The 22,650-nt window shown below is 52.2% G+C and overlaps 1 protein-coding gene across 14 annotated transcripts in view; it reads left to right on the top strand.

Moving 5' to 3' along the window:
- Nucleotides 1-22,425, top strand: part of AGK (acylglycerol kinase) — a 102,325-nt gene extending 79,900 nt beyond the window's left edge. For 13 of the 14 annotated variants that reach the window (XM_070071403.1, XM_070071400.1, XM_070071399.1 and 10 more), the window contains 6 exons: nucleotides 3,331-3,388; nucleotides 10,492-10,639; nucleotides 11,029-11,126; nucleotides 18,881-18,951; nucleotides 20,475-20,559; nucleotides 21,563-22,425. In XM_070071403.1, coding sequence (XP_069927504.1) covers nucleotides 3,331-3,388; nucleotides 10,492-10,639; nucleotides 11,029-11,126; nucleotides 18,881-18,951; nucleotides 20,475-20,559; nucleotides 21,563-21,700 — 598 coding nt within the window. In that variant the 3' untranslated portion in view covers nucleotides 21,701-22,425. Of the gene's footprint in view, nucleotides 1-3,330; nucleotides 3,389-10,491; nucleotides 10,640-11,028; nucleotides 11,127-14,868; nucleotides 18,952-20,474; nucleotides 20,560-21,562 lie in introns of those variants that run through there. The other variant, XM_070071404.1, reaches the window with a different exon arrangement.
- Nucleotides 22,426-22,650: the final 225 nt, after the last annotated feature.

Genomic DNA, 22,650 nt, shown 5'->3' with positions numbered 1-22,650 from the left:
TAGAAGAATGGACATTTGATCATATTGATTGTTCCAATCCATGAGCATGGAGGATTTTTCCTTTTTTTTTTTTTTTTTTTTTTTGTATCATCTTCTATTTTTTCTTTAGTGTTTTATAATTCTCATGGTAGAGATCTTTGACCTCCTTGGTTAAATTTATTCCAAGGTATTTGATTTTTTTTTTATTTTGTAGCTATTGTGAATGATATTGGTCTTAGAAGTTCTTTCTCGGCCAGCGCCGCGGCTCACTTGGCTAATCCTCCGCCTGCGGCGCCGGCACCCTGGGTTCTAGCCCCGGTTGGGGCGCCGGATTCTGTCCCGGTTGCTCCTCTTCCAGTCCAGCTCTCTGCTGTGGCCTGGAAGGCAGTGGAGGATGGCCCAGGTGCTTGGGCCCTGCACCTGCATGGGAGACCAGGAGGGGGCACCTGGCTCCTGGCTTCAGATTGGTGCAGTGCACACTGGCCATAGCTGCCAGTTGTGGGGGGTGAACCAACGGAAAAAGAAGACCTTTCTCTCTGTCTCTCTCTCACTGTCTGCTTGTAAAAAAAAAAAAAAAAAAAAAAAAAAAAAAAAAACCTCTCTCAGACATGGCATTGTCTGTGTGTGTTTTGACTATATATCCTGCTACTTTAGCAAAGTCTTCCCTGAGTTCCAGTAGTCTCTGAGTGGGGACGTTTCGATCCTCTATATGTAGAATCATGTCATCTGCAAATAGGGATTGCTTGACTTCTTCCTTCCCAATTTGTATCCCTTGGATTTCTTTTTCTTGCCTGATGGCTCTGGCTAAAACTTCCAGGACTATATTGAATAGCAATGGTGAAAGTGAGCATCCCTGTCTAGTACCGGATCTCAGTGGAAATGCTTCCAACTTTTTCCCCTTCAATAGGATGCTGGCTGTGGGTCTGTCATAAACTGCCTTGATTGTGTTAAGGAATGTTCCTTCTGTACCCAATTTGTTTAGAGTTTTCATCATGAGAGGGTGTTGTATTTTATCAAATGCTTTTTCTGCATCTATTGAGATAATCATATGGTGTTTGTTCTGCAGTTTGTTAATGTGGTGAATCACATTGGTTGATCTTCGAATATTGAACCATCCCTGCATACCAGAGATAAATCCCACATGGTGTGGGTGGATGATCTTTCTGATGTGTTGTTGGATTCGATTGTAGAATTTTGTTGAGGATTTTTGCATCTATTTCATCTGGGAAATTGATCTGTAGTTCTCTTTCTCTGTTGCATGTTTTTCAGATTTAGGTATTAAGGTGATCCTGGCTTCTTAGAATTTGGGAGGATTCCCTCCCTTTCAGTTGTTTTGAATAGCTTGAGAAGAATTGGAGGTAGTTCTTTAAATATCTGGTAGAATTCAGCTTTGAAGCCATCTGGTCATCGGCTTTTCTTTATTGGTAGGGGCTTTATTACTAATTCAATTTCTGTCTTGGTTATGGGTCTATTTAGGTTTTCTTTGTCTTCATGGCTCAATTTAGGTAGTTTGTATGTGTCCAGGAATCCATCCATTTCTTCTAGGTTTCCCAGTTTGTTGCCATACAGCTCTTTCAGAATGGACTAGAAGGTTTTTACCCGCTACGCCACAGCATCGGCCTCCCATTCACAATTTTTGGCCCTTCTTAATTTCCCTTACCAGTAAAGAGTCATCAGTTTATACTGTGTCATATATAGTCACTTTCTGTTACCTCTTTTGGTCTTATTTCTTCAAATCATAAGCACTCAAGGATAGGGATCTTATACTGTGAATTTCTTCTGTTTCATTCAGGTACATAGTTGGTGCTAAGTAAATACATAATGACCAGAATCACTAGTGCACAGTTAAGGTGGGGTGATTGGTAACAGATAAATCTAGGAGAGGAATCTACTGTATGGTAGTGTCTAATTCCAACCAAGCACCTTCCCTGTATTCAGTATCTTTTATGTATTTAGATTTAGCAAAATGTAGAGATCCTGTTCATTCCCATGCAGCATTCGACATCTCAGAGCTTCGTAACGTGAGTGACGTGAAATGGCCTGTGTGTATGAGAGGAGACGGAGGAACGGACCCAGTCAGAGAGCTCAGGCTCGGCCCCGGGTGACGCAGCCTCCAGCAGGGAGCTCACGCGCGGCCCCGGGTGACGCGGCCTCCAGCAGGGAGCTCGCGCGCGGCCCCGGGTGACGCGGCCTCCAGCAGGGAGCTCACGCGCGGCCCCGGGTGACGCAGCCTCCAGTCAGAGAGCTCAGGCGCGGCCCCGGGTGACGCAGCCTCCAGTAGGGAGCTCACGCGCGGCCCCGGGTGACGCGGCCTCCAGCAGGGAGCTCACGCGCGGCCCCGGGTGACGCAGCCTCCAGCAGGGAGCTCGCGCGCGGCCCCGGGTGACGCGGCCTCCAGTCGGGAGCTCACGCGCGGCCCCGGGTGACGCGGCCTCCAGTCGGGAGCTCACGCGCGGCCCCGGGTGACGCAGCCTCTAGTCAGGGAGCTCGCGCGGCCCCGGGTGACACAGCCTCCAGTAGGGAGCTCACGCGCGGCCCCGGGTGACACAGCCTTCAGTAGGGAGCTCACGCGCGGCCCCGGGTGACGCGGCCTCTAGTCAGGGAGCTCGCGCGGCCCCGGGTGACACAGCCTCCAGTAGGGAGCTCACGCGCGGCCCCGGGTGACACAGCCTCCAGTAGGGAGCTCACGCGCGGCCCCGGGTGACACAGCCTTCAGTAGGGAGCTCACGCGCGGCCCCGGGTGACGCAGCCTCCAGCAGGGAGCTCAGGCGCGGCCCCGGGTGACGCAGCCTCTAGTCAGGGAGCTCACGCGCGGCCCCGGGTGACGCGGCCTCCAGTAGGGAGCTCACGCGCGGCCCCGGGTGACGCGGCCTCTAGTCAGGGAGCTCACGCGCGGCCCCGGGTGACGCGGCCTCTAGTCAGGGAGCTCACGCGCGGCCCCGGGTGACGCGGCCTCCAGCAGGGAGCTCGCGCGCGTCCCCGGGTGACACATGTGCGTCCTGTGTGACTGTCCCATCCTCTTTTGTGGCTCTGTGGGGTGAGGGGCACTCCACCATGTTCTGTGGTTGGAGGTCAGTACTACAGCAATACCTGCCAATCTGAGGGCTCGGGAGACTGGTTGTATATCCCTTACAAACTGCAAGAAACTCTTCTGTCTAACTACGTACTATTGGGCATTGTGTTGAAACGCAAATCAACAGTTCACTCTTGTGCTGAGCCGTGATCTCGAAGCCTCCCAGAGCAGCCCCTCGCAGTAGAGGTGCAATCTGATGTGTTGTGTGTCCTGGACGGTACTGATCACCGTGATAGTTACTCTCATATCCTAAGCTGTGCTCATCTTGTCTTTCTCAGGTACTGGTATCTCGGACCTTTAAAAATCAAAGCAGCCCACTTTCTCAGCACTCTTAAGGTAAATGCAGTTTGCATGATCAAGACTTGCTGTGTTTGCTTTGTTGTTTCTCTGTGATGTGTTTATTTGCGATAGTTTAAGGGTTCTTGCTACAGATGCACATGATATACTCCAGCTCTAAAGTGCGGTATTTTGGTCACATGCAAATATGGAAAACATTCCTGTTTGAAAAGCATCAGCCCCCAACTGCCAACTCACCCCCCCCCATGACCAAACCCATATTAATCTCTCAAAATGATGTATTTATGTATTTGGTTTTATTTGGAAGGCAGAGGGAGACACACATGTACACACACATGCACATGGCGCACACACACACAATCTTCATCCATTGGTTCAGTCTCCGTATGCCTACAATAGCCACGGCTGGTCACAGGCAAAGCCAAGAGCCAGGAACTCCATCTGTGTCTTCTATGAGGGTGGCAGCAACCCAGCCCCTGGGCCATCATCCACTGCCTCCCAGGCACAGCAGCAGGGAGCTGGGTGGGATGCCCAGAGTAACCAGGGTGGCGCTGGCACTCCTGTGTGAGATGTGGGCATCTCGAGAGGTGGCTCCACCCCCTGTGCCACGGCAGTCACCCCTGGGTTTCTCCTTAGCAATCTACTTCTTTGTGCTATTAATTCACACAGTCTGCTCGGACTTTGAGCAGAGTAACATATGTTTCGTCAGTTATTTGTAGTGTGTCTGTATTAGTAGCTGTAAATGGAGTTTATATCAGAATACATCTAATTATACAGGCTCACCTATAATATATTTCAAACTTTTCTTGCTAAATGTGGATAATGGTTACTATATTGGATAGTCCATATATAGAATATTCCCATTATCAGAGAAAGCTCTATTGGGCATTGCTTCTGTGTTGGTATAGAGAAAAGTGTAACAATTTATATGAATGAAAATGCTAATGAAGTCACCTGTGACTGTGGACTACATATTATGTTCCGCTTTTATGCAGATCAAAGTAGTGTATTCCCAGTTTGTCATCTGGAGGTTGGCAGATAAAGTTTGAATGTAGTGAGAAGTGTGGCTCCAATGTTACTATCCAGAGTTATCAGACTTTTTCTTTTCTAATTATAAAAGTAAGATCTGTCATTATAAAACTTTTTGGAATAATAGTTCCCTTTACCTGCTAAAAAATTCCAGTTTTAAAAACTCAAGTGTAAAAAGCAAAAAGTACTAGAGGTAAACCTGTGTGAGTTTCACAACAGATTTCCGAGAACAAGACCTTTCTGTATCTGGGGTCAACTGGGTTAATAAATGTATTTCTCAGGGAGCAGTTCCACTGGGGGAAGAGTGAGTGGATTCTGGAAGAAACAGGAGCTATGTGTTTAAATGTTAGAGTCCAGGAGAATGTAAACTGCTTTCATCCGTTTATTTAGCTAACAACTGTCGATATATTCTTGAGACACAAAAATCGAGTAAGACAGCTTTGTTGCCCTCAGGAAGTAGTCTTATGCTGGGGCAGAGGTGCAGGTAAGGAGATCCGTGGTTTGGCAGGTGTGGAGAGAATGAGACGGAGTGGAGAGGAGGGCCGTGTACACCTGACTGCAGGTCAGAGAGTCTTCCTGGGGAACGTGGTGCTTAGGGAACTTGGAATACATATGCAGGACCAGATAAAGGGCATCCCAGGCAGGAGGCAGGACGTGTGAACTCCCAGTGGTGTTAATATGGTAATTAATTGCTGTCCACACAGTAGGCTGGCAGGCAACAAAGGTAGAGGGCCAGAGAGTGGAAGGGCAGGGCAGGCTTTGAGGTGCCCTTGGACTTACCCCCTTAAAGCACTGGGGAGTTAGTGAGTCTTGAGCAGAGGTGTGACGTGAGCAGAGGTCTGACGTGAGCAGAGGTCTGACGTGAGCAGAGGACTGACGTGAGCAGAGGTGTGACGTGAGCAGAGGTCTGACGTGAGCAGAGGTGTGACGTGAGCAGAGGTGTGACGTGAGCAGAGGTCTGACGTGGGCAGAGGTGTGACGTGAGCAGAGGTCTGACGTGAGCAGAGGACTGACGTGAGCAGAGGTGTGACGTGAGCAGAGGTGTGACGTGAGCAGAGGTGTGACGTGAGCAGAGGACTGACGTGAGCAGAGGTGTGACGTGAGCAGAGGTGTGACGTGAGCAGAGGTGTGACGTGAGCAGAGGTGTGACGTGAGCAGAGGACTGACGTGAGCAGAGGTGTGACGTGAGCAGAGGACTGACGTGAGCAGAGGTGTGACGTGAGCAGAGGTGTGACGTGAGCAGAGGTGTGACGTGAGCAGAGGTCTGACGTGAGCAGAGGACTGACGTGAGCAGAGGTGTGACGTGAGCAGAGGTGTGACGTGAGCAGAGGTCTGACGTGAGCAGAGGTGTGACGTGAGCAGAGGTCTGACGTGAGCAGAGGTCTGACGTGAGCAGAGGACTGACGTGAGCAGAGGTGTGACGTGAGCAGAGGTGTGACGTGAGCAGAGGTGTGACGTGAGCAGAGGTGTGACGTGAGCAGAGGTGTGACGTGAGCAGAGGACTGACGTGAGCAGAGGACTGACGTGAGCAGAGGTGTGACGTGAGCAGAGGTCTGACGTGAGCAGAGGTGTGACGTGAGCAGAGGTCTGACGTGAGCAGAGGTGTGACGTGAGCAGAGGTCTGACGTGAGCAGAGGTGTGACGTGAGCAGAGGACTGACGTGAGCAGAGGACTGACGTGAGCAGAGGTGTGACGTGAGCAGAGGTGTGACGTGAGCAGAGGACTGACGTGAGCAGAGGTGTGACGTGAGCAGAGGTGTGACGTGAGCAGAGGTGTGACGTGAGCAGAGGTGTGACGTGAGCAGAGGTGTGACGTGAGCAGAGGACTGACGTGAGCAGAGGTGTGACGTGAGCAGAGGTGTGACGTGAGCAGAGGTGTGACGTGAGCAGAGGTGTGACGTGAGCAGAGGACTGACGTGAGCAGAGGTGTGACGTGAGCAGAGGTGTGACGTGAGCAGAGGTGTGACGTGAGCAGAGGTCTGACGTGAGCAGAGGTCTGACGTGAGCAGAGGTCTGACGTGAGCAGAGGTGTGACGTGAGCAGAGGACTGACGTGAGCAGAGGACTGACGTGAGCAGAGGTCTGACGTGAGCAGAGGTGTGACGTGAGCAGAGGTCTGACGTGAGCAGAGGTGTGACGTGAGCAGAGGTGTGACGTGAGCAGAGGTGTGACGTGAGCAGAGGTGTGACGTGAGCAGAGGTGTGACGTGAGCAGAGGACTGACGTGAGCAGAGGTCTGACGTGAGCAGAGGTCTGACGTGAGCAGAGGTGTGACGTGAGCAGAGGACTGACGTGAGCAGAGGTGTGACGTGAGCAGAGGACTGACGTGAGCAGAGGACTGACGTGAGCAGAGGTGTGACGTGAGCAGAGGTGTGACGTGAGCAGAGGTCTGACGTGAGCAGAGGTGTGACGTGAGCAGAGGTCTGACGTGAGCAGAGGTGTGACGTGAGCAGAGGACTGACGTGAGCAGAGGTGTGACGTGAGCAGAGGTGTGACGTGAGCAGAGGTCTGACGTGAGCAGAGGTGTGACGTGAGCAGAGGTGTGACGTGAGCAGAGGTGTGACGTGAGCAGAGGACTGACGTGAGCAGAGGACTGACGTGAGCAGAGGACTGACGTGAGCAGAGGTGTGACGTGAGCAGAGGTGTGACGTGAGCAGAGGTGTGACGTGAGCAGAGGTCTGACGTGAGCAGAGGTGTGACGTGAGCAGAGGTGTGACGTGAGCAGAGGTGTGACGTGAGCAGAGGTCTGACGTGAGCAGAGGTGTGACGTGAGCAGAGGACTGACGTGAGCAGAGGACTGACATGAGCAGAGGTGTGACATGAACAGATATGCAATTTATTTTTTTTTTATCTTTGACAGAGTGGACAGTGAGAGAGAGAGAGACAAAGGTCTTCCTTTTGCCGTTGGTTCACCTTCCAATGGCCACCACGGCCAGCGCACCGCGCTGATCCGATGGCAGGAGCCAGGTGCTTCTTCCTGGTCTCCCATGGCGTGCAGGGCCCAAGCACCTGGGCCATCCTCCACTGCACTCCCGGGCCACAGCAGAGAGCTGGCCTGGAAGAGGGGCAACCGGGACAGAATCCGGCGCCCCGACCGGGACTAGAACCTGGTGTGCTGGCGCCGCAAGGCGGAGGATTAGCCTAGTGAGCCGCGGCGCCGGCCAGATATGCACTTTAAAAAATTGTTCGGCAACAGTGTGGACGAGAGATTGCATATGAGTAGCTAAAGGTGAGGGCATGAGATAGAAGATTGCTGTAACCGCAGGGAGAAGCGATTAGGTATAGACTGAAGTGCTGAGTGTTACCAGCAGAGGGTGCATGAAAGAGCTTACGGAGGGGGAACGGGCAAACGCTGGAAGAATATGGGTTTGCCAGAGTTTGGTGTGAGGCGCTAGAGTTTTGTAACTAGAGTTTTCTATCAGTGTGAGGGTTAGAGTAAGACCAAGTGTGTGCAGAAAGACGAAGTTTTCAGTTTGGTTCACACTGAATTTGTCAAGCCCACGGTACAGACAAGTGTGGGTAGAGTTGTGATTCAGGCCTGGAATTCGGCAGAGGTCTGGGCTGAGGAAATCCATGTGGATGTCTCTGAGTGCAGCTGTGGCATTGACACTGTGGGGGTGGTGAAGTTACCACTGCTAACAGCTGGCCAGGAACAGCCCTGAGGAATATGAGCATTTAAAGGGCCAGAAAAGACGACGAGGGCGTACTAAGAGCAGATCTAGGAGGGGGCGCTGACATAGAAGCCCACAGAAGTGAGAATCCCAGGAAGCAGCAGCAAGTGTGTGACTACAGACAGGACAGTGTCCACTGACTCGGCAGCCTCCAAGCTGGTGGCTTCCAGACTGGGGAGGCTGCAGCCATGTTTAAGAACGCTCAGGAACGTATGGGGGACGAGGCGGCGGCAGCGGCAGCGAGCGGAGGCCTCTCAGGCCAAGGAGTTTGATTTGCAGAGAAGGCGAAAGTTCTAAGTAGGGGTCGGTGGAGTGTTGCTTTTTTGATTGAAGAAATATCCTTGCCTTTACACTCCTAAGCACAAGAATAGAGTGGGAAGAGGTGAAGAAAAAGGAGAGAGGAAAGCATGAGTGGTTTGGTAAGGCCCACGCCAATAGAAGTGTGTGGGAGGGATCTTAGCCCTGGGCTGTCCCAGGACAGGAAGGGACACCTTCCTTGATGCAGGAGAAATAGAGAATAGGTGCTACAATCTTGCTTTCATCTGCAAGTTACGGAAGTTCTCTCCTGTCCCTGCTACTCTCAGGGAAGTGCTGAGAAGGAGGTGGGCGGTGGCGGGGGTGGGGTTGGGGGAAACATGAGAGAGCAGGTTCAGGGGGATGATCAAGCGGCTCTGAAGCCCTGAGACCAGGGATCTGTGGGGACCAAGAATTTGGGTGACTGGACGGATTCCCGAGCCGTGACGTAGTGACAGGTGTCTCCACAACTGGGCTTCTTGGCAAGTGCATTATGAACGAAAACAAGGGCCAAGGAAGCAACAGGAAGTAATTAACAAGGCGCTGAGAAAAACAGAATGGCCAGCGAGCGGAATTCCCAGTGGGGTTAGCATCTTCAGGGGCCAAACAGTAACATCCCTGTCCTCTGCCTTTGCATTCGGACCGAATCATGCAGTCGTTCCTAGGAACCCGGCAGATGGGGATGGAAAGTGTCAGTTTTATGCATGTCGCAGGAGGGAGGGACACAGTTTCGATGCAGGGTCACAACCTGACTTCCTGGTGCCACAGACTGGACTCGTCCACTGGAAGTGGCTTCTCCAGGGCAGAGACCACCGCAGTGAGCTTCCTGTGGGAAGCCGCAGCAGAGGCGTGCCTGGAGGACAGCTGCTGGCAGAGGGGCGGGAGGAAGGGGCGGGGCCGTGGGGCAGAGGGGCTGGAGGAAGGGGCGGGGCCGTGGGGCAGAGGGGCTGGAGGAAGGGGCGGGGCCGCGGGGCAGGGAGGAAGGGGCAGGGGCCGTGGGAAAGAGGGGCGGGAGGAAGGGGCGGGGGCCATGGGGCGGGGGCCGTGGGAAAGAGGGGCAGGAGGAAGGGGCGGGGGCCGCGGGGCAGAGGGGTGGGAGGAAGGGGCCAGGACCATGGGGCAGAGGGGCCGGAGGAAGGGGCGGGGGCCGTGGGGCAGAGGGGCGGGAGGAAGAGGTGGGGCTGTGGGGCAGGAAGAAGGGGCTGGGGCCATGGGGCAGGGAGGAAGGGGTGGGGGCCGCGGGGCAGGGGGCAGGAGGAAGGGGCTGGGGCCATGGGTCAGGGAGGAAGGGGCAGGAGCCGTGGGGCAGAGGGGCGGGAGGAAGGGGCCGGGGCCATGGGGCAGAGGGGCGGGAGGAAGGGGCCAGGGCCATGGGGCAGAGGGGTGGGAGGAAGGGGCCGGCCGGGACCATGCCTCAGCCCTCTGGACGTGGGCAGGAGTAAGTGGTGAAGCTGAGACCTGCTTCTTACTGTTTGTAATTCACGCCATGGAAGCTTGAGAGGAGGGAGAAGTTTACCCTGAGACTCTGGGTACGTGGGATGTGGGTGTGACTGGAGAGTAGGAGATCAGAATTTTCGCTTTTCAGGATGTAAGGGCCAGGGTGTGGCCACGGGAAGGGCTGGCCTGGTGAGTCAGAGCCGCCGTCAAGGGGTGAGGCGCAGACACCATCAGGTGACTCAGGACGACACTGGGCCGGGGGCTCCCAGAAGTAGAAAACAGACTGCAACCTGAGGCTGCTGGGCTTTGGAGCAGAGGCGAGAAGCCTTGGGCCGACTTGCAAGCCTGACCAAGCCTGGCTGGCCTCTGTGATGTGGGTGCAGAAGTGAAGTAAGTGCCGGATGCAACTGGCTGATTTCATTGTTGCGTCACCACGGATAGCGTTTTTAGGGGATGACTTTATTCATGGGTTTTTGGACCAGTGTAAGCAGTGGTTATCGGTCCACTTGGATTTCCTGCTCTGTGGTAGAGCGGTGGTGGCAACAGCCACGGGGTCTGTGGTTCTCAGAAAGGAACTGTCGCAGGAAACGACACTTGAGTCCATGCACCGAGAGGTGGCCCCAGCAAGTAGAGCTAGAATATCGATGTTTGCAGAGACAGACTCCCAGAATGAAGAATCGTGTGTGACGAAAGCTTTTCTCTTCTCATTTAAAGGAGTGGCCTCAAACGCATCAAGCCTCCATCTCGTACACGGGTCCTACAGTGAGACCACCCAGTGAGCCAGAAGGGACCCCTCCCCGGCCGTCTTTGTACAGGAGAATATTGCGAAGGCTCGCGTCATACTGGGCACCACCTCCGGAAGGTGAGCAGCGTGGTGACGGAAGGGAGATGAGAGCGCCCGAAAGCAGACCCCCAGAAATCGGTCTAGAGCCTTAGCTAGCACCGAGGTGGACCTGAAGGGTCGTTGAAGGCAGCCTTCCGTGTGCCACCAGGGTAGGCCCAAACGAGGCCCCAGCGATGGGCCCAGGAGGCTGTGCACTCTCCCTGACACTGACGCTGACGCCAGCACAGCTACTTTTGGTGTGGGTGTTGCAGACACATCCCACTTGGAGCCTGGCTCCTTACCCGTTGTGTCTAAGAAGGGTGAGGGACGGTCAGTAGAAGGGCTGGTGGAGCTGAGTGGACTGTGCTGCTAGTGGGTGGTGAGTTGTTGGTGCAAGAAGTTGACTTGTGCCTGTGCGTCTCCCACAGCCCTCTCCCAAGAGGTGAGCCTGCAAGACTGGAAGGAAGTACAGCTGTCCACCATTGAACTGTCCATCACAACACGGAACAGCCAGCTTGACCTGACGGTGAGTGTGCTTTTGCTTGAGAAACATCTGGTGTCTGGGAAAACTGACCAAGGCTACGTGTTCTTGCACTGATTGATTTTGACCCTGTGCAGACAGAGAGGAACCGATCAGGAGAAAAGGGGTGTGTGTGGCTGTCAAGGAGTGCAGAGGTGCCGGGGAAGCTCCGTGGGCTCTGAGTTAGAGTTCTGGCCGTTGCGTAGTGGCCTGTACAGATGAAAAGTTACCTACTCCTTGGGGCCGGTGCTGTGGTGGAGTGGGTGAAGCCGCCACCGGCAGTGCCGTCATCGCATGTGGGCACCAGTTCATTTCCGGGCTGCTCCACTTCTGATCCAGCTCCCTGATGATGCACCTGGGAGAGCAGTGGAGGATGGACCAAGTGCTGGGGCCCTGCACCCACGTGGGAGACCCGGAGGAAGCTCCTGGCTCCTGTGCCGTTTGGGGAGTGAACCAGTGGATGAAAGTGCTCTCTGTCTCTCTCTTGTTCTCTAACTCTGGATTTCAAATAAATAAATCTTTTTTTTTTTTTAATTTATTTGACAGGTAGAGTTATAGACAGAGACAGAGAGAAAGGTCCTCCCTCCTTTGGTTCACTCCCCAAATGGCCGCCATGGCCAGCACTGCACCAATCCAAAGCCAGGAGCCAGGTGCTTCCTCCTGGTCTCCCATGCAGGTGCAGGGCCCAAGCACTTGGGCCATCCTCCACTGCCCTCCTGGGTCACAGCAGAGTGCTGGACTGGAAGAGGAGAAACTGGGACTAGAACCCGGCGCCCATATGGAATGCCGGCACTGCAGGCGGAGGATTAACCAAGTGAGCCACAGCGCTGGCCCCATCAAATAAATAAATCTTAAAAAAAAGTCCTACTTCCATTTGTCACTGGGATAAAAAAGGATGCAAATTTTACTTATGTCAATACTTTATTTTTAGATACAGTCCTTTTTTAAAAAAAATTTGAGCCAGAGCTCCCATCTACTGGTTCAGTCCTCAAATGTTTGCAGTGAATTCAATCCAGGTCTCCCCTGTAGGTAGCGGGAATCAGTCACTGAAGCCAGGGTCCACCTCTCCGCTCTGGGTCCATGGCAGCAGGAAGTCGGAGTCAGGACCTGGAGCTGGAAATCAAACCCAGGAGCTCTGATACGGGAGCAGGCGTCTTCACCACCAGGCCAGAGACCTGCCCCAGCAGCCATTATTTTTGTGATGGTATTGAATCATAGCTTCAGAGCCCCGTAAAAAGAAACACACACATACACATGCCTGTGTTTGTATTCATACATGGTTTTGTCTTAGTCCTGTCTATAGACATGCATTGAACAACATGGTATCCAGTAGCCATATGCTAGCTACCTAAACTTAAACTAATTACGATTAAAATTTGAAACTCAGTTCCTCAGTCGCATTAGCTACAGTTCAAGTGTCCACTCTCATGCGTGGCTGTCAATACCCTGTGTGTAAACCATTCTCATCAGCATAGACAGCTACAGCGGATAGGGCTGCCATAGACAACACACCAAAGACAAGTTCAAATAAGGCAGGAGTTGGCAAACTGGTCTGCCATGTGTTTTTGTATAGTTCATAAGCTAAGAATTGATTTTCTAATTTTAAATGGCAGAAAATGAAAAGAATAATGTTTTGTGATACAAAGATGTCAAGTTTCAGTATCCAGAAATAGTTTCACTGGAACACAGCCGTGTTCATTCCAAAACAGATTCTCTGGCTGCCCCAGTGCTACAGTGGCAGAGCTGGGGACTGCGCAGAGAGACTGTGTGGTCCAAAAGCAAAAACCATTTACCATTTGGCCATTTACAAAAATCATTTCTGACCCCCATATAGAGAAAACTTTAGTAAATTTATGTTAATGAGACTGCAAGTAGAACAGCCATTCATAACTGTGGGTTAACAGGTTTTTTAATAAAGATTTTATTTCATTTATTTGAGAGGAGAGGGAGAGACAGAGAGAAAGGTCTTCCATCTGCTGGTTCACTCCCCAAATGGTTGCAATGGCTGGAGCTGCACTGAACCAAAGATAGGAGCCAGGAGCTCTTGTCTCCCATGCGGGTGCAGGGGCCCAAGCACTTGAGCCATCTTCCACTGCCTTTCTGGGCCATTAGCAGAGAGCTGGACTGGAAGAGGAGCAACTGGGACTAGAACCCGGTGCCCATATGGTATACTGGTACTGCAGGCAGAGCCTTAGCCTACTATGCCACAGCACCGGCCCCTAATTAATCAGATAGTATGTGCACAGTTGTCCTGGCCACTTGGAAAACTGGCAGATGGAGCTGGAATGTGGTGAGGCGTTTGATTCCAGTATTAAGACTCAGAACAGTGAGTTGTTTCTAATTGTTCTCAGGAAACACATGTCCACTGCAAAGCACCTGGAAAGCATAGCTCTCCCATGAAGAAATCCACTTGAATTAACTAAAAATAAAATAAATAAAGCTGTGAACGGGCTCGTCAGTATAAACCTGGCAGGACAAGGTCTTTTTCTTAGCACGGCATCTAAGGCAAAACGCGTATTAATGCATTTGTCTACGTGTTAAAAGACACCATAAACAAACTTTTTAATGAGAAATTGGCTGACTAGTAGGATGTGATAGACTAAGAACAAATGGCTTTCCTTATAATAAAGCCTTAGTGTAAACTAATAAGAAATAGGCAATGCGGTAATGTGAAAATGCACAAAGGAAAGCGTGTGACATGCACTCACAAATGATGAAGCTCCCAAATGCTTCTATTTGCTGAACTTGTACAAGCTAGGCCCTGTCCTAAGAATTTTTCGTGTGTTAACTTCTCCCTTGTAACTGCATTATTAGATACAACTTTTGTCTGAATTTCAAGGGAAGGACAGAAAATGTGCTCAAGGTCAAAGAAATGTGGATTAGTGACTGGAATTGACATCCAAGCTGGACGCATGATGGATAGCACTCGCTGGAACAAGCAGCCGCCTGCGTTTCTGATGGAAATGCCAATGGGACGCCTTTCTCAGTGGCAGCTTGCTTGTCCTATCAAGTGTATTTCTAGGAATGTATCCTACAGAAGCGATCAAATGAATCTATAATGCAGGCAGTCCTTTATTTCTTACATAATGAATTTGGAAAACATAGGTAAAAGTGAGATTACGAAGGTTTAAAGAAGTAGATTCTGTCCCAGAAATACTTTAAAAAGAAAGATAAAATTTCTAATTACACATTTCCCCTCATCCATTCTTTGATACTGCGTACTTCCCGTGTTTTGCTCATGTTCTTGTCTCTGATGATTGAATACCAATGAATGGACTGAGTTTAATGAGTACATGATTGTGGCTTGAGATTAGTTATATTGAGAATTCAGTCAGTTTTATCTTTGTCCCAGTTATAAACGTCTATGATACTGTGCTGCTTATCACTGATTTTCTTCCCTCACATTTCTTTGTAAAAATAAAAGCAAATGCAATAAAATATTCAAAGAAAACGAGGCTGCATGTAACAGTCCAGAATGTTCATTTATCATGAAAAGCAGCACATTTGGAGTCTGAAAGAAGCTGTATGAATGTGGATTTGTGAGAACTGAGTTCCCTGTACAGCTGTGTTCACAGTATCTGATAGCAAAGGATAAGGAGCAAATGCGTCCGTTTAATGAACTGGTATATGTAAGGTTATAAACGTGATTCTATATTGGTTTGCATGGAAGGATGCTGATCATATATTGTCAGGTTAAGAACAAGGTTACAATAATTTGTATGAAATGACTGCGTTTTTTATTTAAAAGGAAATTCTAAAACTGGATTTCATGGATGATGGCGCTGAGGCTCCAATTTGACGTTCTTTCCAAATGGAAAGCCAGCTGTCCAAACACCACTTCTGCAAATGTCCCTTCTTTCCCACTGGTCTTCAGGAAACCTCCGTGTACGTCAGGTGTCCATATACATGTAGACGTCTCTAGTCTGTTGCTCTCTTTATTCTGGTACTAATAATCTGCTTCTCTTAGGATAGTATTACATTCCTCTGTTCTGTTCTTTTTCCCTAAAGAGTCTCCTGGCTATTCTTGGCTCTTGGACTTCTATAAATACTGTAGAATGTTTATTAGACTCCACATAAAAGCGCTGTACTGATCTGGGTTGCATGTGCGGATAGATGAGTCCTGAACCATGCAGCGTGTGTCTTCACTGGTCAGCCTCAGTCTCTGTCAGTGACGTCTGGGAGTTTTTTATGTAGGATTCTGTTGGGACCGGCACCGTGGCTCACTTGGTTAATCCTCCGCCTGCGACGCCGGCATCCCAAGTAGGTGCCGGGTTCTAGTCCCAGTTGCTCCTCTTCTAGTCCAGCTCTCTGCTGTGGCCCGGGAGGGCAGTGGAGGATGGCCCAAGTGCTTGGGCCCTGCACCCCATGGGAGAGCAGGAGAAGCACCTGGCTCCTGGCTTCAGATTGGTGTAGCTCCGGCCGTAGTGGCCATTTGGGGGGTGAACCAACGGAAGGAAGACCTTTCTGTCTCTCCATCTATCAAAAAAAAAAAAAAAAATCTGTCTTCTGCTGGATGTATTTCTTGAAAATAGTTTCTTAAAATGTCATTTTCTATCTGATTTAGTAGATAGGCATGTAATTGGTGTTTACATTGATGCTGAATTAGCAGTCTAAATTCTTACTGATTTTAGTTTTTTTGTGTGGATTCTGTTGGATTTCTTGGCGGTTCCGTCAAATGAGACTGCAGACGGTGCCCGGTTTTGTTTCCTGCTCGGAGTTCTCAAGTTCACACCTTTCATCTCACTCCTGGACAGTGTTGTGTAGAGGTCATGGTGGTAAGGGCCATCATCTGCCTGATTAGAGAAGGGTTCCCGGCCTCATTCTCCTTTCTCAGGTTGAAGTTGCCTTCCATTCCCAGTTTGTTAATAGTTATTATCTGTTATCGTAAAAATCTTTCCAGCCTCTTCTGAAATGGTCAATCTTCCCATTTAATCTGTAATAAATTTACTTTTGAACGTTGATATGAGACTTTTGGCCAAGCTGAAGCACCAGGTTTACCTTTGCACCTTACAGTCGGGGCAGAATCTGAAACAGTGTTGACAGACAGTGGTCTGAATTAAGCAGCGAGGGACTGACTCCAGACAAAAGGGAATCAAACAAGACAAGCCCTCTGCTGGTCCCAGCCTGCTGCTGGAGAGGCTGCAGCCTGGGTCAGCTAAGGCCCCGCGGGGTCCCTTTGTGACCTGAACAGCCCGCGTCTGGACTGTGGAGGAACAGTGTGTGTTTCTGTTAGCATGAGAAAGAAAAAGAGGAAAAACACAAAGTGTTGAACTCTTTACCTATAATAGAGTTATAGATGTTAATAAAAAACAAGACTGGGAAGCGGAGGAGGGTATGGTGGGAAGAATTACTATGTTGCTAAGGTTGTATTAATGAAATCCATGCAGATAAATTTTAAAGAAAGGCCTTTGAGAATTGAGGGTCATCGAGACAGCCAGCAGAGCATGAGAGCCGCGCCAAGAGGGAGCCGGAGACCTGCAGGTTTCCTGTGGCGTCGCCGGGGAGTGCCTGCTGGGACAGGCCCGTGGGAGAGCCCCCAGGCTGGAGAAGGAACTGGCCGCCCTGCACAGCCAGAGGCTCCGTCCCGTCACAGGGCCGGGGCTCCGTGTTCCCGGCAGCGGGTCCTGTCAGACTCAGGGTTTGAGGAGCTGCTGCAGGAAGCTGGCGCCTCAGCAGTGGGCGAGATTGGCTGAGGCTGCCTGCGGTCTCCTAGCTACGCGCAGGGACTGAACTCCAGGGCTCCATGGAGGGGGCTGTCCCGCTGCCTGGATTTGTACGGTCTCCGAGCTAAGCATGGCTGTTACAGTTGTGGAGTTTTTTAAAAAACAGGAGTGTTCTCTTGTCACACGTGAATATTGTTTAGAATTTGCATGTCAGGGTGTGGAAGGCCATCCTGGACCTCAGCCACATGGCTGCATGGCCGCTGGTGCGCCTCCATGGCAGAGCCGAGCGCCCGGGGCGGGGCCTCCTGGCCCTGGATGGACGAGGACCGCTTTCCCCACCTCCACTCCCGGTGGCCGTTCCGCCTGTGCCCCGGACGCGCGGCCTGCGGAGGAGGTGCTTCACCGCCTCGCTGATGCTGCTTTGGACCGACTCCTCCGGCCCCCCGTCACCGCATCACATCCCTCTTCCTGCGTTCCCTGGACCCGGGCCCCTCCTGCTGCTTTCCCTAGGCTGCTGTTTCCTGGCTCACTGCCGCCCCCCGCGCCATCCCTACTCCTGCTCTGATTCCCAGCCCAGCAGCCTAAGGATCCTATTAAAATGAAGCCTGAATGGTGCCCCTTCCCCTCTCTGGAACCCTCCCGTGGTTCTCCGCATCACTCAGTCTAAGAGCCTGATTCCCAGAGAGGTCTACAAGGGCCTCCTGACGGAGCACCCCCGGTCTCTGTCCCAGCATGCCACTGCAGCCGCACTGGCTTCCTGGCACAGGTCAGGCACACTCCACGGCAGCCCCCTTTGCAGGGATACCCCTCCCCCGGGGCCAGTGGCTCTCCAAGTGTGGCCCCGACACTGGTAGCATCAGCCATGCCTGAGACTTGTTTGCAATGAAGTCTTGGGCCACACCCCAGATCTGCTGAACCAAAAACGGGGGAAGAAGCCAGAGTCTGAGTTTGGTTTGGAACCCACAGGAGCAGGCCTTGAGTGCTGTCAGGCCCTTGGGGATACCTGCTAAGGTCTGAGGCCCCGGGGCTGGGCGCCCGCAGTGCTGGACCGCTTCCCCTTTCAGGCTCAGCGGTACTCTTCCAGCTGGCCCCCTCTCCCGTCAAAGCCACCTCGCGCTCCTCGTTCTAGGTCTTTGGTCGCATTTCCTGCTACGTTGCAATACAATTCCCGCATACTTGCCTCCAGATAGCCTCTGTAACTCAGGATTTTATTACAGTTTTTCATTTCCTCCGTTCCCTACAGTTGAATGTAAGCTCTTTGCAGGCAGAAATTTGTGATTTTGCTGATGTGACCCGGGCTCTTCTTGGTACGTGGTTGGTGCCCATGAAGTTGCATACGAACCCTTGAGCAGAGTGTCCCACTCTGTGTCTTGTAATTCCTAGTTAAGGGAGGTGACTGTGCTTTAGTTGTACCCTTTAGCTTTAGGCATAGGCTTTAGGCTCTCAGAAGGCTGTGGGTTGTCTAGGTTACCGAAAAGAATTCCATCTGAAGCTCACAACGCGTTGGTATTTATAAGAGGCTGGGTTTGTATTGCTAGGCACAGACTGGTAGCAATTGTGAGGAGTGGTGCAAGAACCAAGTAGGTTTTCATACCCACTTCCTTGCAGCTCAGCTCTTTCTGTGGGTAGACATGGAGAGGTCTCAGAACATTATCATGGACTAAATGGATGCTGTTTCCAACTCTGGTTGCATACAAGTTTGAGAGCATGCTTGAAACCCAGACACCCGAGCTCTCCAGCCCACGCAGCTGGCGGTGGTGCGGTGTGTGCTGTGTTCAGTGGGCACTGAGAATCGCTGGCACGGGTGGGCAGAAGGCATCCTAGGGACTTTAACAGCCACGATTATTACTGAGTGGCAGAACTTCAAAAACCTCTGGGGTCTTATTTTGTGTACATGGTACAAAGCAGCAAATGCATTGAAGCAAGCCGTGCAGATGAGTCTGATGTAATTCTGCTTCAGTAAAGCCCTGGGGGAACTAAAGGACTAAAAATCTATTCTGGATTCGGCCACTAGAAGTGCAGCTTCCCAGTGGGAACCTCGGGAGACGACCGTGCGCGGGCCCGGGGTACTGACGCCTGTTTGCTTGCCTCCCTCAGAGCAAGGACGACTTCATGAACATCTGCGTGGAGCCCGACACGGTCAGCAAAGGAGACTTCATAAGCATAGGGTAGGTGGGCGGGGCCCTGGGGGAGGGCGGCTCGGGGCTGCGGACTGTCCGCAGTGCCCACCGCACGCCCCGGCCTATGTGGGAATTGTTTCTCCTGGGCCCCTCTCCTGTCCATTTCAGAAGATCAGAATGGAAGAGCAGTTTTTGCCTTTTAATTCAAAGTAGGAAATTCAGTGTAGCCTGGCAGCAAATCGAGAACTGTGGTTCTGGGGTCAGAGACGTGAATGCAAGTCCTGACTCTGGCCTTGGGCCTCAAGTCACTGAACTCAGGGTCGTTTCCTCTCTGGAGCGGGGTGTACAGTCGCCTGTGCTGCCTCTGGCCTGCTCTCCAGCCTCAGACAATGGGATGCGATCGTGCAGCACTTGAGTACCCCTTACCACTCCTGTCCTGCTCCCAGGCATGGATGAGAAGCTGGAAGGCGTATGGAGGGTTCTGGGGCCTTTCCCAGACGGCATGGCCTTCCCGGGCCAGCCTGATTTGTTCAGCCCTGTCTCTGCCAGAATCTCATTGGCTGAGAATACCGTAAGCTGCACCGAGCAGCTGGGGAGTTGCCATGCCGACTGGCAGCTGCTCAGCCCGTCTTCCTCTGCTTTGTCTCGGCGCTCCCCCTCGTGCCCGTGCCCACCGAGGAGGTGGACGTTTCTGGGGCAGTGGCCGGTCGCCATGGCTACGTCGTTAGCTGCGGCAGCAGCAGGAGGGCGTGCATTGGGCGCTGCGGCCTGTTTACTGGCTGTGTCTGGTGAGAGGAGCAGAGCCTGTGCCGTCTCTTAAGGGAGTCTGCTCCCTCATGCTGACGTCCCCACCCAGAAAACCCATCAAGTTCATGCCTGAACTTCACCGCTCTCTGGTACACGGGCTTGCGAGCAGCAGCAAGTCTGCTTTAGGTCCTTGAAGGACGTGAAATCCAGTGACGCACGCAGGCTTCCTCCGCATGTCGGACTGGGGCACTGGCGAGTTGCTCTTGGAAGCTGACACAGTTTCGTCGGTTGTCCATTAGTGCTAAGTAGAGGACTGACTGACGGGGTCACTTCTACCTCCTCCTCCTGACCGTGCCTAGCCACCGCGGGTACATGTGCGTGTGCACGGTAGCTGTACGCCACAACCATTTAGTCAAAGATAGAAGTAGACTGTTAATATAAGTGTAGGGAATTAGAGACCTTCTAAGACTGGTGGTTCACTTATATAAAAGAAACGTGTACCTTAAATTAGAATAAAAATGTTCTCCAAGAATCAGAAGAATGAAATAACAGAAATTCGGTACTTTCTCTGAAGAATTTCATTTCATTCTAATTTTTGCATTTAATTTAAAATAAACAAGTCAGAGAAAGCTGCAGTTTGCTTTCGCAATCTTGAATGTAGCAGCGCTGAGCAAGCGTCACCGGGAGACAGTCTATCACAGGACCCCACGGCTCACAGGCCATCTGTGTCTCTGCTCTCACACAGAGGAGGAGAGAACCTGCTGTACCTTTGGTCTAACGTGGTTGCCATTACTGGTTTAAGCTTGCTTTTCCTGTACCCACAGAAGCAAGAAGGTGAGAGACCCCAGGCTGCATGCGGATGGCACCGAGTGTCTGCAGGCCAGCCAGTGCAGCCTGCACCTGCCGGAGGTGAGGGGCAGCGGGCCGCGGGTCCCCTCTCGAGGCAGCTCGCGCTTGCCCGGGCTTTGTCAGCTCCTGGGTCACGTGAGGGAGGCAGACCTGAAGTTTGCAGTGTCCTCGAGCAAGGACCCTGTGGGCGCCGGAGCCTTCTGGGTGCGAATGCGCAAAGCTTCCTAGGCTTGGGTTAGGACGCACGGAGAATTCTCTAGCTGCAAGAGCTAACAGTGGGTTTTATTTTAACGTCTTTTATTGAGGACCTGGAAGTGTTTTTCATTTTGGCACTGAGTTTTTCTTTATTGGGAAATGACCCGCGTGGGAAGAGTTGGGAGTCTAACCTGAATGCTGAGGGCACTGACAGCCCCGGCGAGGCAGCTCGCCTCCACAGAGCAGGGAGGACCAGCGTTTCTCCACGGCTTACAGAACAGGTTTTTACAGAGAATAAGGAGGAAAATAAATCAGTGGATTTAAAGGCTTTCCCAAGAAAATTAAGCTTTCTTTTCATTTGAGAAAGATTAGGGCCAAGAAGGGAGCTTATGTTCATGAATCCCTTAAAGATGTATGTTTTAGTAAGTGTTTGAAGGAGATATGGAAAACTACTGGATTGGGGGATCTGGGTCTTCCCACAACCGGTGCTGTGGCCGGTGCAGTAGGCACTGAGAGAGGTCTTCCATCTGCTGGTTCTCTCCCGATTGGCCACAATGGCCAGAGCTGCACCAGTCCAAAACCAGGAGCTTCTCCCTGGTCTCCCACACGAGTGCAGGGACCCAAGGACTTGGGCCATCTTCTACTGCTTTCCCAGGCCACAGCAGAGAGCCGGATGGGAAGTGGAGCGGCAGGACTCGAACCGGCACCCACATGGGATGGTGGCTTTACCCGCTGCGCCACAGCGCTGGGCGGAGATGTTTGGAAAGACCAGTAGGCTGCATCCCCGGGCCCGGCGTCCCCCCAGGAGCTGCGCTGCCGGGTCGCGGGCGGGCGGGCGGGGCCGTCCTGAGCGCTGCTCTCTCTCCAGGGCACAGGAGGCGCTTTCAGCATCGACAGCGAGGAGTACGAAGCCATGCGCGTGGAGGTCAAGCTGCTCCCCAGGAAACTGCGGTTCTTCTGCGACCCCCGGAGGAGGGAGGAGATGCTGCAGGGGGCAGCTCCGTGAGCGGCCGCGGCGGGGGCGCCCGAGACGGATCCCCAGGGCCTGCTCGCGGCCAGTACCCTGCGCGCCGCCCGCAGCACGCCCTGCCCCGAGCGGCGATCCGTCCTCCGGGCTGATTGTCCCTTGTCTGCCCCGAGTGGACGGAGAGGACTCGAACTTTCTGCCCAAGCACAGCCGCCGCAGACTAAGTCCTCAGTGTGTTGTCGCGTCCAGGAATCCCGGGGCAGTGCCTGCCTTCCCCGGCTCCCGGCTCCCATTTCTAGGCTCTTCGTGGGTGTTGCTACCGTGGGGCTTTGGTTCAGTTTGTCCTCAATCCAAAAACAGTTGTGAGGCCATGTCCCTAGTCAGCCACCGCTAAAATACGGTAAAAGCCGAGTTGTTTCAAGCTGTCCTTTAACTGTTGGTCTGCATGAGAGCCTCCCGGGGTGGGCCTCACTCCCAGGCTGAGCTAGCAGTTTGAGGTGAGCGCCAGAAACGGCAGCTTGCCACGCTCCCCGGTGACAGTGTCCCCCACCCGTTCTCGGGAGAACGTAGCCGGAAGCGGCGGTCACCGCCTCTTCCACTCCCGTCTCCTGCAAAGTATTTTGAAAAATCATGTACCCCTCACCCATCCCAGTCGACGTCTGGAGTCTTTCGTGGGAAGTTGTCTAGTTGCCCAAGTCTGTACTTCCTGGTGTCATGTAAATATTGGTATTTTAAAATAAAAGCTGTTACATCACTCTTTTAAACATACTCAGTGTAGTTTAAATTCCACAGCAATTATTTATGAATGAACTAGTTCCTCAGTAGCTACCGTTTTTAAGTTGGTTTTTCTCCTGGTGTGTGTGAATTTTGTCATAATGTGATCTATTCTTACTGCTCACCCCAGCTACTTGTCAACAGCAAACAGCAACACTCACTCCCAAGGCTGACACAGCTGCTGGTATATAGCTCATGTTCATGTTTAACTTGGA

This window comes from Oryctolagus cuniculus, chromosome 3 (genome assembly GCF_964237555.1).
Source record: "Oryctolagus cuniculus chromosome 3, mOryCun1.1, whole genome shotgun sequence".
NCBI classification, from domain to species: domain Eukaryota; kingdom Metazoa; phylum Chordata; class Mammalia; order Lagomorpha; family Leporidae; genus Oryctolagus; species Oryctolagus cuniculus.
The sequence above is the reverse complement of the archived record's forward strand: the minus strand, read 5'-3'. Positions and strand labels throughout refer to the sequence as shown.